This window comes from Trichogramma pretiosum, unplaced genomic scaffold (assembly GCF_000599845.2).
Source record: "Trichogramma pretiosum strain Unisexual culture from Peru unplaced genomic scaffold, Tpre_2.0 scaffold65, whole genome shotgun sequence".
Lineage (NCBI taxonomy): Eukaryota > Metazoa > Arthropoda > Insecta > Hymenoptera > Trichogrammatidae > Trichogramma > Trichogramma pretiosum.
The window spans coordinates 182,934-200,319 of NW_019641689.1; the positions used below are offsets into that span (position 1 = coordinate 182,934).

A 17,386-nucleotide genomic window follows, 5' to 3' on the forward strand; every position below is an offset into this window, starting at 1 on the left:
CATTATATTATATGTGTGCGCCACACGAGCTGCATACGGAGTCCGAGGATTTTCATCCTCCGAGAAAGAAAAAAAGTCTCCGCGCGCGTCGTCGTCGCGTCTTCGTCTCCACGAGCGAGAAAAAGCTCGATTTGGCCTTTTCCCCCCGCAGATTTGATTTTGTCGCCGGCGCTGCAGAGAGTGCATGTTTTATGCATGCTCGACGCTAGACCATCGCGCGTTTATGTGCAGAGAGTCGCGCGCAAGAAAAAGCCGAGCATATTTTCTCGATGTCGTCGTGGTGCTTTTTGACGATCGTGTCCGAACCAACGTTTATTATATATATTATGTCGAGTCGCTGCTGCAGCAGCTACATAGACGACGTTTAATGTATGTGCTGCTATACACGAGCTCCTGTTTTCTTGAGTCTCGCGAGGATCGTATATTGATACGAGTATATGCGCTACATGCATTGTAGCCCCCCGCGCGTCAGAGTTTTTTATACGTATAGGCATAGAGGCAAATAAATATAATGCCGTTCTCGTTTTTTCATCCTTGTGCATTGCCTCCTCGTGGAAGAAGCTGTGGGATAGGCTTGAAAATGAGATTTGGAACAAGACGTCGTTGGACGATTTGGGTTACTTATTTGGAAACTACTTTGAATGACCGACCAACGTCTGTATGAGAATGAATTGTACGTAAATTATGCGAAGAACAGAGAGCTAACGAGAGAGGATTTTCATGTGATGCTGTTGCAAAAGAAAATTTAACGCAACTTCGGTGCACAGTCGATTGAAATATTAGCATTTAATCAAATATAATCAAGAAGTGCATAAAAAATGAATTTTAATGGAATGACTTGCAACTCGTTGGAATTCCATCAGAAGTAGCAAATTTTTCGCATATAATTCGATGTTAAAGACGATAAAACGTCTGCTTGTATTCGATTTATAGAAATTTAAATCTTTCCTTCATGGATTTGCTTTTACGATCGGTTTGATATAATGAGAACCAAAATCTAAAAAATAAGCTAAGTTTTTTACAGCAACCTTACTAAGATTTTTTACCTATTTTAATGAAGTACAAAAGTCTCTGACACGTGGTAAAAATCTAATAACCGATAGCGCAATTAAGTTTTAAATATTTTGGGTTGATCCGTGTATTAAAATGATTATATAGTTATAAATGTGGGGATTCACTTTGCATATAACTTTTTTTAGTACTTGGTTTTATGATACTACTAAACATTTTTATTCCAATCATCGTGAAGCAAGAATTTGGACACAGTTCAATGATATGCGAATAATATACAAATAAATAAATTTTAAACTTAATTGTCAACAATACGATGGTACTGAGCATGTTTCTAGCCAAACAAAGTATAGAGTGAGTCGTGGCTTTAACGTCAAAGCGAGACATAATACCAGAAGATAAATTTTATTTATTCTTATTTCGTGACGTTACATAGAAGGATCCGTTGGTAAACATAGGCACCGACATAGATGTTAGTAAGAAAAAATCCAAAGTAGTTTGTGATATTTATCAGAAGTCATTTGCACACGCGGAAAGCATGATCAGCCACCGAAATACAGTTCATTATAATCTCAAAGATTACGCTTGTAACAAGTGTGAGAAGATATTTGGAAGAAAATCAAATTTACTCGATCACCAAAAGACAGTCCACGAAGGTCGCAAAGATTACGTGTGTGACAAGTGCGAGAAGATGTTTGGACATAAAACGCATTTGCTACGACACCATAGGACAGTTCACGAAGGTCGCAAGGATTACGCATGCGAAAAGTGCGAGAAAAAATTTGGATGTAAGTCAGATTTGTTGAGACACCAAAGGACAATACACGAAGGTCGTAACGATTTCGAATGTGACAATTGCGAGAAGAAATTTACACAAAAACATCATTTGCTCATGCACATAACGACAGTCCACGAAGGTCGCCGAGATTACGCATGTGACAAGTGCGAGAAGAAATTTGGACATAAAACGCATTTGCTACGACACCATAGGACAGTTCACGAAGGTCGCAAGGATTACGCATGCGAAAAGTGCGAGAAAAAATTTGGATATAAGTCAGATTTGTTGAGACACCAACAGACTGTACACGAGGGTCGCAAAGACTACGAATGTGATGATTGCGGAAAAAAATTTGGACAAAAATCTGATTTGTTAATGCACCAAAGGACAATACACGAAGGTCGGAAAGATTACTCATGCGACAATTGCGATCAGACATTCGGAACTCAAAGCAATTTAGTAAGACACGAGAAAACAGTCCACGAAAGTTGCAAAGATTACTCTTGTGACAAATGCGAGATGAAATTTGGAAGAAAATCAACCTTACTCGATCACCAAAGGACTGTTCACGAAGGTCGCAAAGATTACGCGTGTGACGCGTGTGATAAGAAATTTGGATGTAAGTCAGTTTTGTTGAAGCACCAAAAACTAGTACACGAAGGTCAAAAAGATTACTCATGCGACGCGTGTGAACAGAAATTTGGAGAAAAATCAAAATTGATTAGACACCAAAGGACAGTGCATGAAGGTCGCAAAGATTACTCATGTGACCAGTGCGAGAAAAAATTCGGACAAAAAGGTCATTTGTTAGATCACCAAAAAACTGTCCACGAAGCTCAGGAAGATTTCGCATGTGACAAGTGCGAGAACATATTTGGATATAAGTCAAGTTTGTTGAGACACCAAAGGACAGTACACGAGGGTCGAAAAGATTTCGAATGTGACGAGTGCGAGAAGAAATTTACACGAAAATGTCATCTAATCGTTCATCGAAGGACTGTACACGAAGATCGTAAAGATTACCCATGTGACATGTGTGAAAGGAAATATGGACACAAATTGAATTTGCTCAAACACATAAAAACAGTTCACAAAAATCGCAAAGATTTTGCAAGCAACAATTGCGACAAGAAATTCGTGCTTAAAATTAATTTGATCAGGCACCGAAAGACAGTGCGCGAAGATCGCAAAGATTATTATCAATGCGACCATTGCGAGAAGAAATTCGGACGCAAATCAAGCTTGATATTGCACCTGAAGATACACAAAGCTGCAAACGAAGGTCGCAAAGATTACGCAATGGACAAGTGTGAGCAGAAATTCGTCGAAGCGAAAAATTCGATCAATTACCGAAAGACAAGATCCACCGAAAAGAAAGACCGCATGGATTTTACATGCGATAACAACGAAGAAAAGTTTGGGGATCAAAACAATGTTGGTGGACACCGATTAATAGTCTACAAAGGCCGCAACGATTACGCATGCGACAAGTGCGAGCAGAAGTTTAGGATTCAAAGCAGTTTGTTAAGGCATCGAGAGATGGTCCACAAATGCCGAAAAGATGAAACGACCAACGAGGGCAAAAGGAAATCCAAGGCTCCATCGAATACGATCAAAAAAAGAAAAAAAGGCAAGAAAATTCGCAAAGACAATCTGTCTGATAGGTGCTACAATTGCCTTGTCTGTCGATATCAACGATCATTGTCAAAAAAAAAAACAAAAAAACTCGTGACTCGCAACGAGTGAACACGAAGAATACCCCAATTTTCTTCATAAATCGACAGCATACGCAGTTGCGTATTATATCACGGGAGACGTAATTATCAATTTTTAATGGTGAAAATAGGGCATTTTCATTACGGGTAACTCAAACTTCTTTCAATTAGACGAGTCTTTTAGTTATTCCATCTATGAAATAATTTAAAACGATTTAATAATTTTCTTGACAAGTGTATCAAATTGATGCTGCAAGTTTCTATGATAAAAATGTCAATGTCTCTTCTATCACAAACTGTCGACTATCTATCAATGTACATTATTGTTTACCGTCTAGTATTGGTATCATTATATTTTTACACAAGGAAAAATTTCGCGTATTGGAAAATACAAAATTATTGGTTTTGGCAAACTGTGGTTCCATCCTCGGCGCTGTAGTGAATGATTCCTATAAATAATCTATGGATTTTTTTGTTTTGAAAATTGTTTTCCCCTTTTCTTCAAAACTTTATTTATTGTTTGTCTTTTGAATAAATCTCATTTTTACATGTTCTTATGTTAACATTTTGACTAGATGAGTTATGTTTTCTTCAGCATTATTAGAAATCTAATAATGTACAAAGCAGGATGACTCGAAAAAAATTAATTTTGTCCTCTAATGGCCACACTTTCATATATTTTTTTTCAAATATTGGCATTATGTTTCATAAAAATAAGGGTGAAGCTCTTCGTCGATGAATTGGCAGCCAGTTTTTTCTCTGCGCAGCCGAAAAAATCGATCGATCGACTCCTGCTGCACGCGTGGATAAATCCCAAATGTATCGCTCCTCACTTCCCTCGAGCATTATATCGAGAAGAAACGTTACCGAGAGATATCCCGCGGCAACGGTGCAACGATGACCTATTCGAAATATATCGTACGTGTTGCGCATACGTAAACGCGAAAAGATTATAAATCCACGCGCATACGTAAGCCGGTGAACGGCTGATGATTCGTCGAATGAGCTCGTGGTGGGTGCAAAAAAAAAAAAGAAATCATCTCCTACCTGTGGCTGTGAATAATTCATTTCGCGCCGAAAATCCTTTGATTAAAGTCAAAACGAGGCGCGCGCGCGGGCGAAAAATAAAAACTGCCTCGGTTCTGCTGCTGCAGTAGTATATGCAAGCGCAGTTTTTCATGAATATAACGAAGCAAACTCGTGGCGTATATAACAGTTTATGCGCTTTCATCATCATCGTATACACACGTACACGCTGTGTTTTTCGCTGAGCTTTCCTCTCTCTCTCCATCTTTTTTTGCGTTTACCATATCAAAGCTCTCGCGCTGCACGAGTCGCAAACGGTAGCAGCAGCAGCAGCAGCAACGCGACGTCGTTAATAAATAGAATCTCCGTCTCTCTCTTTTCCCATTCCACTGGCGCGGCATATCCGTTCATACGAATGATTATACGAAAGGAGGCATGTATACATGTGGCAACTGCAGTATACGTACCGTCGAACGTTGCAGCGGATTTTTTCTCTCTCTCTCTCTCTCTCTCTTTAAAGGGACTTTGACTTTGAAAAGATTTTGGCGTACCTACGTGCAGCAGTTCGCGAGCTCGCAGGGGGAGGGATTTTTAAATTGTTTCGTCGTAACGGAGCGGAATTTTCTACTTGCCCAACTCGCAGTTCTCTCTCTCTCTCTCTCTCTCTCTCTGCTTTCTCGAATTGATTGAAAATGCGCTCGCTCGGAAGTTCGGTATTGCCGAGTTTTGCAACTAAGAGCTAGACAGAGAGAGAGAGAGAGAGAGAGAACAAGAGCAATCGATCGTTATACCGGATTGAGAGTGATTGTACAGTGTAGCAGCTTCTACCTACGATTTCATACAAGACCCTCGACCCTCTCCCCGGTTCTTGAAACAAGTTAACGTTCCGAGATGTTGTATATACAATACGGTATTTTCCCAAAGACCAGTAGCTAGTTGCACTGTTATACCGTTGAGTTATATACAATACGCCACTCGAACGAAATGGGATTAGATGTTTATTTTGTCGAAATTCAAATTTCGTTTATCGGAGAGAGAGAGGCTGAATGTATGTATTGTAGTAGGCAAGCTCGTGGGCCTTGCATCCGTAAGATATAAAATGATTTTTTGAAATAAAAATTAAAACTCAAGGAAAATAAAGTCAAAGCAAATGTATGAATTTAATTTAATTTTTATTTGTTCAATCGTAACGCTAATCGTTTGGCCTCAAGCAGCCGCCAAGCAAATATTCATTAAATCTTCGTTCGACAACCGGTCGAGAATCGGTTCGCACAACTCAACGGGCAGCCGATAGCGCATCAACTCCCAGAAAGGATCCAGCGCCCAGTGCCGGAAAAATTCTCTTAACGCCAAGTGGCTCAGGTGCGTGAGAGCAGTCCGGTGCTGCTTGGAACCTACAAGATAATAACACTGGACGGTCCCTATAAACTGCGAGTAGTCCTCCAAAGTGACGGGTTTCGCCGATAATCCCTCGGGTCTGAGCCGAGTCAGATCGTACAGCGACGTACTCGGAGTCAGCCTGATCTTTTTCGCCTTGTCAGCGAAGTCCTCGTCGTCGTACGCCCACTCTTCGAACAGTCCGTTCTCGGCGAACATCTTCATGTACTTCAAGGCGTCGCTACGATCTATCCGGTATCCTGCCGTCTCGAGACTCTCGACGATGTTCAGAGCCTTGATCACTATTGGAAATATATTACCGTGAAGAGGTTGTTTCCACACTTTGTGCGGTGTCGCGTTGAAATAATCCTCGGTGGGGAATTGGAAGTTGGACGGATTGGCGCCGCGAACCAAGAGCCGATCCACCTTTTCCGGTAGAGTATTGGCCACAGCCCATTGCAGCGGCGTACGGCCTCGATTGTCCTTGGCATCGATCAACACCGGCTTCGATATCTCTTCGCAGCGCTCGAAGAAATCATCCACGAGCCAGTTGTAGATGTTTCTCATGCAGAACAAGTGCAGAGGGGTCGAGCCGTCGGCGTTGGCCGCGTTCGGATCGGCCCCCCGTCTCAGCAGCGATCGCGTCGCGTTCTCACCGATGTGCGCTAGCCTGCCCGTGGACACATGTAGCGGCGTTTGACCCGACCTGTCCCGCGCGTCGACCCTCACCAGCTGATTAAACTCGTCGTTCAGCTTGAAGAACAATTCGGCTGTCTCATCGCCACTCCAGCTATGGTGAGCAATCAAATGCAGAGCCGTCGATCCTTCGTCGTCGGCTTCGTTCGGATCGACTCCTTCTCTCAGTAGGGCACGGATAGCGTGTTCTTCCTGAAATGTCTGGGTCATTGCGTGGAGAATCGGTGTACGGCCCTGTTTGTCCCGTGGGTTGAGCTTCAATTTTCGACCGGTGTCATTGTTGAGTTTGAAAAACAACTTCGAAAACTCGCCGTCGTCTGACCAATCACTGCAAAGCAAGTGCAGTGGCGTCAATCCCTCGGCATTGGCTAGATTAGGGTCGGCGCCGCGTCTCCAGAGCAATTCGACCACCGAATAGTTTCGATTATTCACGGCCAAGTATAGCGGCGAGTTGCCGGTTTTTTCCACGAGAAAATTCGGATCTTCACCTTGGTCGAGGAATCTCTCGATTACGCGATTAAAGCCGAATATGCAGGCCACGTGGAAGTGCGATAATCCGTCCTCGTCGACGTAATTCACATCTACGTCGTAGATTTCGAAGAGATCGAGGATGACGCGAACAGGTGGACGCGTAGAGATAGCCGTAGTCACGCGATGCAACGCGGTGGTGCGACGTAGCAGGGGCTTGCCGTCTTCGTCTCGGTCGGGCTCAATCTTGTAGCCGCGCCTGATCACAAAATCGACGAATTGTTCGTGTAAACGTTTGTACCAATCGTGACTTATAGATTCGAAGATAAGCAGCTCGATCTCTTCGGCTCGAAAGATGTCCCGCAGGTTAGGAATGTTGAACCTCCATTCTACCATAAATTGGTCGAATTCGTCCAGAAAATTTTGTCGGTTTTTTTGGTTCTCCCAATTGACTTTTTGGCGCATTTTACAAATCGTATGGAGCAGGCTCGTCATTTTTGAGCTTATTTGCGCGCGCGCAGACACACACACACACGCAAAAACACACACACACACAAACTCTTTTTCACTTTTTAATTTTTTAATGTCACGACAATCAAGAGTCAATGAGTATTTTTTTCACTGTTTATCGTGAACCGTCGATTGAGTCAGCGGTATTAATCGGAGCTATGCCGATTTAGATTAATTTTAAGATAATAATTTTAAAGTTAGCTGGTATCGGCTCGAGGCAGATGCAAGCCATATACACGTATTTTAACGGCCACGTTTACGTACTCGAGCTCTCGCTACTACTTTCTAATATACACACTCTAAAATCTATGTAGAGAGCATAGACATGGGTGCAAGCTATGCGCCTCTATAAGACGCTATACCACAGCGATGAGTGTGACGCGACTTAAAATATCGTATTTATGTAATGATGATAATGCAGGCGGCGATGTTACCACTCGCCGTATTTGATTTTTGAAAATTGCTTCAGCCTCGTTGATGGCCAGTTCTTTTATTTGGTTTTACGTTAATCTGAAAAGTTCACTAGCGTGCGCAGATATTCAAAATTGGGGTACCATTACCATAAATGACGCCCTTTTTCACAGGAAATCCCCACGCCTTTTTTTAATAATGTAATTTCATCTACTTTTAAATAATTTACAATAGCAAATAGACCAGCTCCCTCATAATACTTATTAAATAATCTGCAAACGACAGCAGTGACCCACGTAGCTCAGCTTGTGAGATTGTTTATAAGTATAATTTGCAAACCAGAGTGCAATAACGCACGTAACCCAGCTCTCGACTGCTAATAAACAATTAACCCTTTTTGGCCCAAAATGACCCAAACAACACGTCACTCTTCGAAGCTGCACAGTTTATGCAATTGGCGTTAGAAAAAAATGCGACCTACATATTTTTTAAGTTTGAAAGCTCTCCTTTTTAATGGTGGTATTTAAAATGTGCTAAGAAGTTATTAACATACTGGAAAATTAGTTTAAACAAAAAAAGCCACAATTTTTTTCTAGGAACTCTAGGAAAAAATTACCAAGGTTAAAAAAGTCTTAGAATTACTCAAAAAATACACTAGAATTTTTTCAGAATTTTTCGAGCAATTTTTATTAATTTTGTAATTGGCATAATTTTGCGAAACTTTAAAAATTACTCAAAAAATTCCAGTGTATTCTTTGAACAATTCTAAGACTTTTTTATTCATAGTAATTTTTTCCTAAAGTTGATATTTCTCGAAAAAAAAATTCATTAATTTTCAAGTTCATGAATTCGTTAAAAAAGACGAATGAATTTTTTTCGAGAAATATCAGTTTTAGAAAAAACTCACTGAGAATAAATAGTCTTAGAATGGTTCAAAGAATACACTAGAATTTTTTCAGAATTTTTTGAGTAATTTTTAAAGTTTTGCAAAACTATGCGAATTGCAAAATTAATAAAAATTGCTAAAAAAATTTTGAAAAAATTTTAGTGTATTTTTTGAGTAATTCTAAGACTTTTTTATTCTTGGTAATTTTTTCCTAGAGTTAATATTTATCGAGAAAAAAATTCATGAAAGTATACAAAAAAATTATGCATTCCAGACGCCATTTTGTTAACTCCCCGGCAAATTTTTGGTACATAATATAAGTCATTTTAAAGGTTAGACATTTATGCCACGGTTTGATGTGTTTCCAAGGTCGTAGCAAACTCGAAACACATTTGAAATTTGGTTTGAAAACCAAAAAACCGGAAAAAATTGTGGCTTTTTTTGTTTAAACTAATTTTCCAGTATGTTAATAATTTTTTAGCACATTTTAAATACCACCATTGAAAAGGAGAGCTTTCAAACTTAAAAAATATGTAGGTCGCATTTTTTTCTAACGCCAATTGCATAAACTGTGCAGCTTCGAAGAGTGACGTGCTGTTTGGGTCATTTTGGGCCGAAAAGGGTTAAAGAGGCTCTACACATAATACAAAAAATCATCCAACAAGATAAAACTTATATCAATCGATTTGTTAGATCTTCAAAATGAGATTCCAAAACATGTGGTTGACGATCAAACTTTCGAGATAAACAAGTTTAAAAATGGCGATTTTAACACGGGCTCTTATGGGACGCGGTTTTTTATTGTTTATAACTAATTTAAAAGATCAACCATCTTAATAAAAAATATATTTTCTGAAAGAGAAAGTTCCAAGCTTTCGATTTGTATGTTAAAAATTACCCCTTAACGAACTAACTAATGAGTAATTAAACAAAATAATTGATTTCGAATAGTGCGAGCGGTTGTCTGCCTAATGCGAGAAAGAGACAGATAGATGCCTCAAGAAAGAGAACGACAGATGCCTCTCTTTACTATTATTATGATTGATGTAGAGCCTCCTTAAACTATCACCCAAAGTGCAGTAATCCACGCGGCTCAACTCGAGATTATTTATTAACAATTAAACTGCAAAACAATTTAAAAAACCAAGTAGCCCAGCTAACTAATATTTATAAACAATTAAACGGCAACACACGAGAAGGTCGTAACCAACTTTAGTAGGCTGGTGATGACGGTTTACTGTTGCAAACCAATATAAAACTCGAACAAGCAGATTGTGTTTTGAAGCATGATTTTATTTTAAAGAATTTTTTTAAGCACTCGCCAGTTGGGCCACGTGGATTACTGTTTTTCGGAGGGCAGATTAATTGTTTATTAGCAGTCACGAGCTGGGTTACGTGGGTTACTGCCCTCTGGTTTGTAATTTAGTTTTTTTAATTAATCTCGAGCTGGGCTACGGAGGTTACTACTATGCTTTTCAGATAAGGGTTTTTCGGTTAATTTTTCTGGAAGTTTATGTTTTTTTCTCACAAAATTGCAAATGACAACAACAAAGTTTTCGACAATAACTCCGGTAAGATCATGGTAACACATAAGGCAGATTATCGTCAATAATAATTTTGATAATTTGCAAAATTTGATAATTAATTTTGAGATAGTACAATTATTTTCAATTAATGAGATAAATTTTTCAATAAAACAATTACAATTACATTACAATTTTCAATAAAAGGAAAAAGGTTTATAAGCACAGGCTCTTCATTGATAAAAATCACTCTATATCAAATTTCTTCGTACGATCTTGCTGAGGTCATTTTCGGTGACTATAGATATGTCTGAGGAGTTATAAACCTTGCTTACAATAACCGTATTATTTCGAATCCATATCCAGGAATAATTACGTTTGTTGGCTAATTCTCTGGCTTGACGTGATAGCCTGTCTGATATTAGAAATTCTTATTACCGAGTGTCCAAATGCTTCGATAGCTGTTTTTAATTCTACTAGATCAACCGAGCGTTGAATATTATGTAATACTGCTTTGACGCTGTAAGTATGAAATTCTACTTTTTTATTTTTTAGTAACTCGATCGCGGTCTTGTTGTGCGTCTCAAACATAAATTGGATTTTAACCGTATTGTCACTCAATATTTTAATGTCAAAATCGTTACCAGCTATTTCGTTAAATTTCAGTTTTACAGAGTTAATGTTTAGGACTCCGCTTGCAAAGATCGGTGTTAATTTACTCTCTATCTCTTCCTACTCATCCTCTTTTTCTTCCACATTTTCTTCGGTTTTATTTTCATCGTTTTGCAGGGACAAAAAGCGTTCTTTGTTTGCACTAGTTTGAGCCAATCAGTTACATAAGCTTGTCTTTTGATAGGCACGATAGCCCTATTCCCAGGACTGTTATGTTTCCTCTTTAGCTTCTTGGTTTCCTAGCTTCAACCTAGATTAACTGCTTCTTTGGCTATTTCGATTACCTTATCTGCCATTGCCGATTATTTAATTTTTTTATTTTTAATTTTGTTCACCGCAATAACTTGGTTGGACGATGCTAAATCAATTTCAAATGTATTATTTACTAAGGATTCGAGCGCTTTGGCGCAAACACGTCCATTAAACTCGAAGTCTGAACAAACACTGACCATGGGTATGTCGAAGCAGTTGCAAGATATAAAATAATTTTTTGTGAATGCATTTGAAATGGAAATTAAAACTCAAGTAAAATAAAGTCAAAGCAAATTTATGAATTTAATTTTTATTTGTTCAATCGTAACGCTAATCGTTTGGCCTCAAGCAGCTGCCAAGCAAATATTCATTAAATCTTCGTTCGACAACCGGTCGAGAATCGGTTCGCACAACTCAACGGGCAGCCAATAGCATATCAACTCCAAGAAAGAATCCAGCGCCCAGTGCCGGAAAAATTCTCTCGATGCCAAATGGCTCAGGTGCGTGAGAGCAGTCCGGTGCTGCTTGGAACCTACAAGATAATAACACTTGTCGGTCCTTATAAACTGCGAGTAGTCCTCCAAAGTGACGGGTTTCGCCGATAATCCCTCGGGTCTGAGCCGAGTCAGATCGTACAACGACGTACTCGGGGTCAACATGATATTTTTCGCCTTGTCAGCGAACTCCTCGTCATCGTACGCCCACTCTTCGAACAGTCCGTTCTCGGCGAACATCTTCATGTACTTCAGAGCGTCGCTACGATCCATCCGGTATCCTGCCGTCTCGAGACTCTCGATGACATGCAGAGCGTTAATCACAATCGGCAATATATTGCCGCGAAGAGGATAAAACCACACTTTGTGCGGTGTCGCGTTGAAATAATCCTCGGTGGGAAATTGGAAGTTGGACAGATTGGCACCGCGAGCCAAGAGCTGATCCACCTTGTACGGTAGAGTATTGGCCACGGCCCATTGTAGCGGCGTACGGCCTCGATTGTCCTTGGCATCGATCAACACCGGCTTCGATATGTCGTCGCAGCGCTCGAAGAAATCATCCACGAGCTTGTTGAACATGTCTCGCATGCAGAACAAGTGCAGTGGGGTCGAGCCGTCGGCGTTGGCCGCGTTTGGATCAGCCCCCCGTCTCAGCAGCGATCGCGTCGCGTTCTCACCGACGCGGGCTAGCCTGCCCGTGGACACATGTAGCGGCGTTTGACCCGACCTGTCCCGCGCGTCGACCCTCACCAGCTGATTCAACTCGTCGTTCAGCTTGAAGAATAATTCGACTGTCTCATCGCCACTGCAGCTATGGTGAGCAATCAAATGCAAAGCCGTCGATCCTTCGTCGTCGGCTTCGTTCGGATCGGCTCCCTCTCTCAGCAGCACTCGGATAGCGTGTTCATCCTGATATGTCTGGGTCATTGCGTGGAGAATCGGTGTACGGCCTTTTTTGTCCCGTGGGTCGAGCTTCAATTTTCGACCGGTGTCATTGTTGAGTTTGAAAAACAACTTTGAAAACTTGTCTGAACAATCACTGCAAAGCAAGTGCAGTGGCGTCAATCCCTCGGCGTTGGCTAGATTAGGGTCGGCGCCGCGTCTCCAGAGCAATCCGACCACCGAATACTTTAGATTATTCATGGCCAAATGTAGCGGCGAGTCGCCGGTTTTTTCCACGAGAAAGTTCGGATCTTGACCTTGGTCGAGGAAACTCTCGATCACGCGATTAAAGCCGAATATACAGGCCACGTGAAAGTGAGACAATCCGTCCTCGTCGACGTAGTTCACATCTAAGTCGTAAATTTTGAAGAGATTGTGGATGACGTGATCAGATGGACGCGTAGAGATAGCCGTAGTCGCGCGATGCAACGCTGTGGTGCGACGTAGCAGGGGCTTGCCGTCTTCGTCGAGTTCGGGCTCGTTTTTGTAGCCGGTCCTGATCACGAAATCGACGAAACGTTCCTGTTCAGGCTCGTTCCAATCGTGACTCGAGTGACTTATGCATTCCAAAAGAAGCAGCTCGATCTCTGCGGCTCGAAAGATGTCCCGCAGGTTAGGAAGGTTGTACCTCCAATCTTCGATAAATTGATCGAATTCCTCCAAAAAATGTTGTCGGTCTTCTTCGTTCTCCCAATTGACTTTTTCGCGCATTTTACAAATATCATTTCGTCGGTCTTCTTTGCTCTCCCAATTGACTTTTTCGCGCATTTCAAAAATATCATTTCGTCGGTCTTCTTTGCTCTCCCTCTCTTTTTTGACTTTTTCGATCATTTTTTGCAACGTTTTAGAAATGTAAACGTCCGGGCTCGACATTTTTTAGCTTATTTGCGCGCGCGCGCACACACACACACACACACACACACACAAACTTTTTTTCACTGTTTGATGTCACGATAATGAACACTGTAAGTATGTAATTTTTTTACTGTTTATCGTAATGCGTACCGACCATAAGGTGGCAGCGTCAATTGTAACTTGGCCGATTTAGATTGAGTTTAGGATAAAAATGTCAAAGATAGCTGGTATAGGTTCGAGGCAGATGCGAGCTATGTGCACACTGCGCGTTATTTTGATCGCGCGTTTCAACGGCCACGTTTAAGTAGCTACTTTCTAATCTTCTTCCACTAGAGAATCTATATACAGAGCGTAGACGAGTGTGCGGCGAAGCTATGAGTCTCCGCAGTCGCTACCAGTGTAGCACGACTCATAATATCTTACACATGTAATGATGATAATGCAGGCGTCGATGTTACCACTCGCCGTGTTTGATATTTGAAAACTGCTTCAGTCTCGTTGGTGGCCAGTTTTTTTATTTGGTTTTACGTTAATCTGGAAAGTTTTTTACTTACGGAAAAATAACGATTTAAAAAAAACGTATGAAGTATTTTGGCCTTAATACTAATAATAGTGATGAATCGAACTGAATGTGAATATAATATATAACGTTAAATAACGTTTAATTTATTCTTTTACTTAAAGCAATTATTTTTCAAATTAAAAGATAAATTACGATCGATATTATACACTTCCTCTGAACATATAAAGCTTTCTCACATGCAAATATATAACGGCAATGAAAAAAATAATGATATTCTTTGAAGACTGCGGTTTAAAAGTGCAAAATCTTGATACATATTTATTAACTTCTACGTATTATGTATATCTATACATAATAGATAACATAAGATGCATCGGCACTAAATCAGGCTTTTATGCAATTATGTTCACTTGCGAATTTGTAGATAAAAGTAATCGCCATCTAGCGGTATTAAAAGTCACATTCATTTTAATAAAAATCTTTAGATTTCAGCATCGAATTAGATTCTTTCGGTTTATTTTTGCATCACAGATAAGGTAAACCACCCAATACTGGGACACTTATCCGGACAAACTTTTATTCTACTAATTTATCTTTCAAAAAAACGGCCGAAGTGCAAACTAAATTGATTCTCGCGATGGCGGAGGATTTCCAGAATGTAATATATTAGTTGAAAAAATTCTAGATTGTAAAATTATTAAAAAATAAGACATTTTCTTGAGTAGCAAAAATCACCTATAGTAGGACACCTCGAACAGCGCCACTGTATAGTGGGACACGCGTCAGACCAAAAGTGGGACATATTAATATGGGTAGGTTTACGATCTCAAGCAATGGATATTAATTTGATTTAAATGATAGGTAATATATAATAAAAAGTCAATAGATTTATAATTTAAAGAATAAATATGTTTTTTATTGTTATTAATCTGATTCCGAAATTTCAACAAAAATTATGTTAATAAATACAAACTGATAATAAATCATTTTAAATAACATTAAATTCATAAAACAATTAATTATTAAATATATATCACTAAGTTTGAACACCTATTTCACTCAATTAATTGAAAACAGAATGTAAACATACCTTCAGTGGCTGGTACTTTTCGAGGTTAGGATACTCGATCACCAAAGAGTCTGAATCGGCTAATATTTGCCCTGCTTTTAATTGAATAATATAATAAGTATAATTGTCTAAAAAGACACACTTTTTTTATAATAGTTACGAATATACACTTACTTCTAATGGATGCAGATATTATAGGCTACCCAAAGCGACAAAGCGAACTGCACCGCGGGGCGTATAGCAAATATGTGACTTAATGTGTCCTACTATAGGACGTATTGCGAAATAACTGCACGTAAATCAGGACATGTTATTATAAAAAAAATATACTATTATTTGTAAAAATAACAGTACAGTCGTGTTCCGGGAAGTCAAAATATTGAATATAAAACTTAACATTACCTACTTTATATTTGACTTTTATCTTTAATTTACAAAAATTGTGTGGGTACTTTTCCACTCAGAAGTACGATTTCGCACCGAAATTTCTTCCCATCAACTTCGTCGTTACTCATTGAATTTTCATATTTTTTGAGTAAGTGCAAATAAAAAAAGCGTTTGAGATATGCATATTAGAGATTCAAATGAATGATAATTCATATGATTTATCGTTGTTTTTATAAATTTTTATTGAAAAAACTACTGAAAATCGCAGGTGTCCCACTATACGACGGATTTTTGCATTGTCCCAGTATTGGGTGGTTTACCTTAATCATTGATAAATTAATTGTTAACGAAGATTTTATGCAAAAGTATCATCAATAAAATGCAAAATCTATTGATTCAATTTTGAATGTATGCTTTTTCATTAAAATACGCATAAAAATTCAATGTTTTATTTCAATGGCGTAGCATTGACGTTGGAAAAATAAACTTGCTACAAATATCGCTGCAACGATTATCTATTTCCAATGCGCTCCTCTCGCGTCACGATTCTCCGGCTTTTTTCACTCTGTTTCTCTCACTGAATTAACATTTTTTAAAAATGAGAAGCGAGCTCGTGGACTTTGATTTTATCTATATGCGTTATATAGCTACCCTCCGCGTGCATTTTATTACGCAAGTTGTAAATTCGGCTGCGCGTATACCACTATGTACGGCTGCTGCGCCGCGGTAATTAACCTGTGAATTTCGTTATACGCCGCGATTTACAACCAACCGTTGTACACATATAACTTTTGACGTTTACCCGCCAGCGAAATGCGCGTCGTATACTCTTATTGTTTCGCTCGCTGCGGACAGGTCCATTTTAGAACGATATAAATTCGCTTGTCACTAATTTTTTAATCACGAAACACACACACATACACAGCAGACAGACAGATTTAATGTAAATTTGTATTAAATTCATTTGTATTTTAATTTTACTTCTTATCGTTACAGAGCACAGAAACGCGGTGCCGCCCCGCTTCAACGAGCGCCTCATCCCGGCGCCCGTTAAGACCGGCGAGACCATCGTCCTGAGCTGCATCTCCCAGGGCATACCGCCGCCCACCTATCTGTGGTTCCGCGAGAGCGGCTCGAGCCTGATGGGCCCCGAGATGATGGTGAACTCGGAGCGGGTTCATGCCCGCGCGGGGGTGCTGGTGGTGCAGCAGGCCCGGCCCGACGACGCCGGCAGGTACGTCTGCCACGCCAACAACACGGCGGGCTCGGAGCGCGTCGAGCTCGAGGTCTTCGTCATCAGCGGCCTCAGCATCAGGATAGCTCCCCAGCAGGTGAGGATCGATATTAGTTGATATTGCATTTTTATGTGTCTATCGCGAGTCGGTCACGCGTCGAAGAAAAAAGAGGAGTCGTCGGTGTGCTCGATATTGAAAAACGGATCGCCCTCGTCGCGCGTATAATGACGACGAAGTGGAGCTTTTTTCTTTCCCCCTTTTTTTTTTTACATAGAGTCGAGGGGCCATGTTCGGTCGCGTCGTGAACGATAATGAACGAGCAGCTCGAGCTAGAAAACAAACAGCCCAAAAAAAAGGGCAGCCAATATCGAGTTGGCTACTTCAGACACTCGTGTCCTGTCCACCTTTATACACGTATACTCCTGCAGTAGTACGAGTGCGCGCCGTGGCAGCCCTCATCCAGGCGGAGATATAGGGCCGGGGCAACCACAGTACGCGGAAACGAGTCCGAGAGTTTAGAATCTCTCTCTTGAGCTATTTCGGTAGCACTAAATAC

The 17,386-nt window shown here is 40.2% G+C and overlaps 1 protein-coding gene across 1 annotated transcript in view; it reads left to right on the forward strand.

Annotated features, from left to right (window-relative positions):
• LOC106659665 (Down syndrome cell adhesion molecule-like protein Dscam2) overlaps window positions 1–17,386 on the forward strand; it is a 135,272-nt gene that overhangs the window by 99,018 nt on the left and 18,868 nt on the right. Inside the window, exon 6 of the mRNA XM_023461758.1 lies at window positions 16,592–16,926. Coding sequence (XP_023317526.1) covers window positions 16,592–16,926 — 335 coding nt within the window. The remainder of the gene's footprint in view (window positions 1–16,591; window positions 16,927–17,386) is intronic.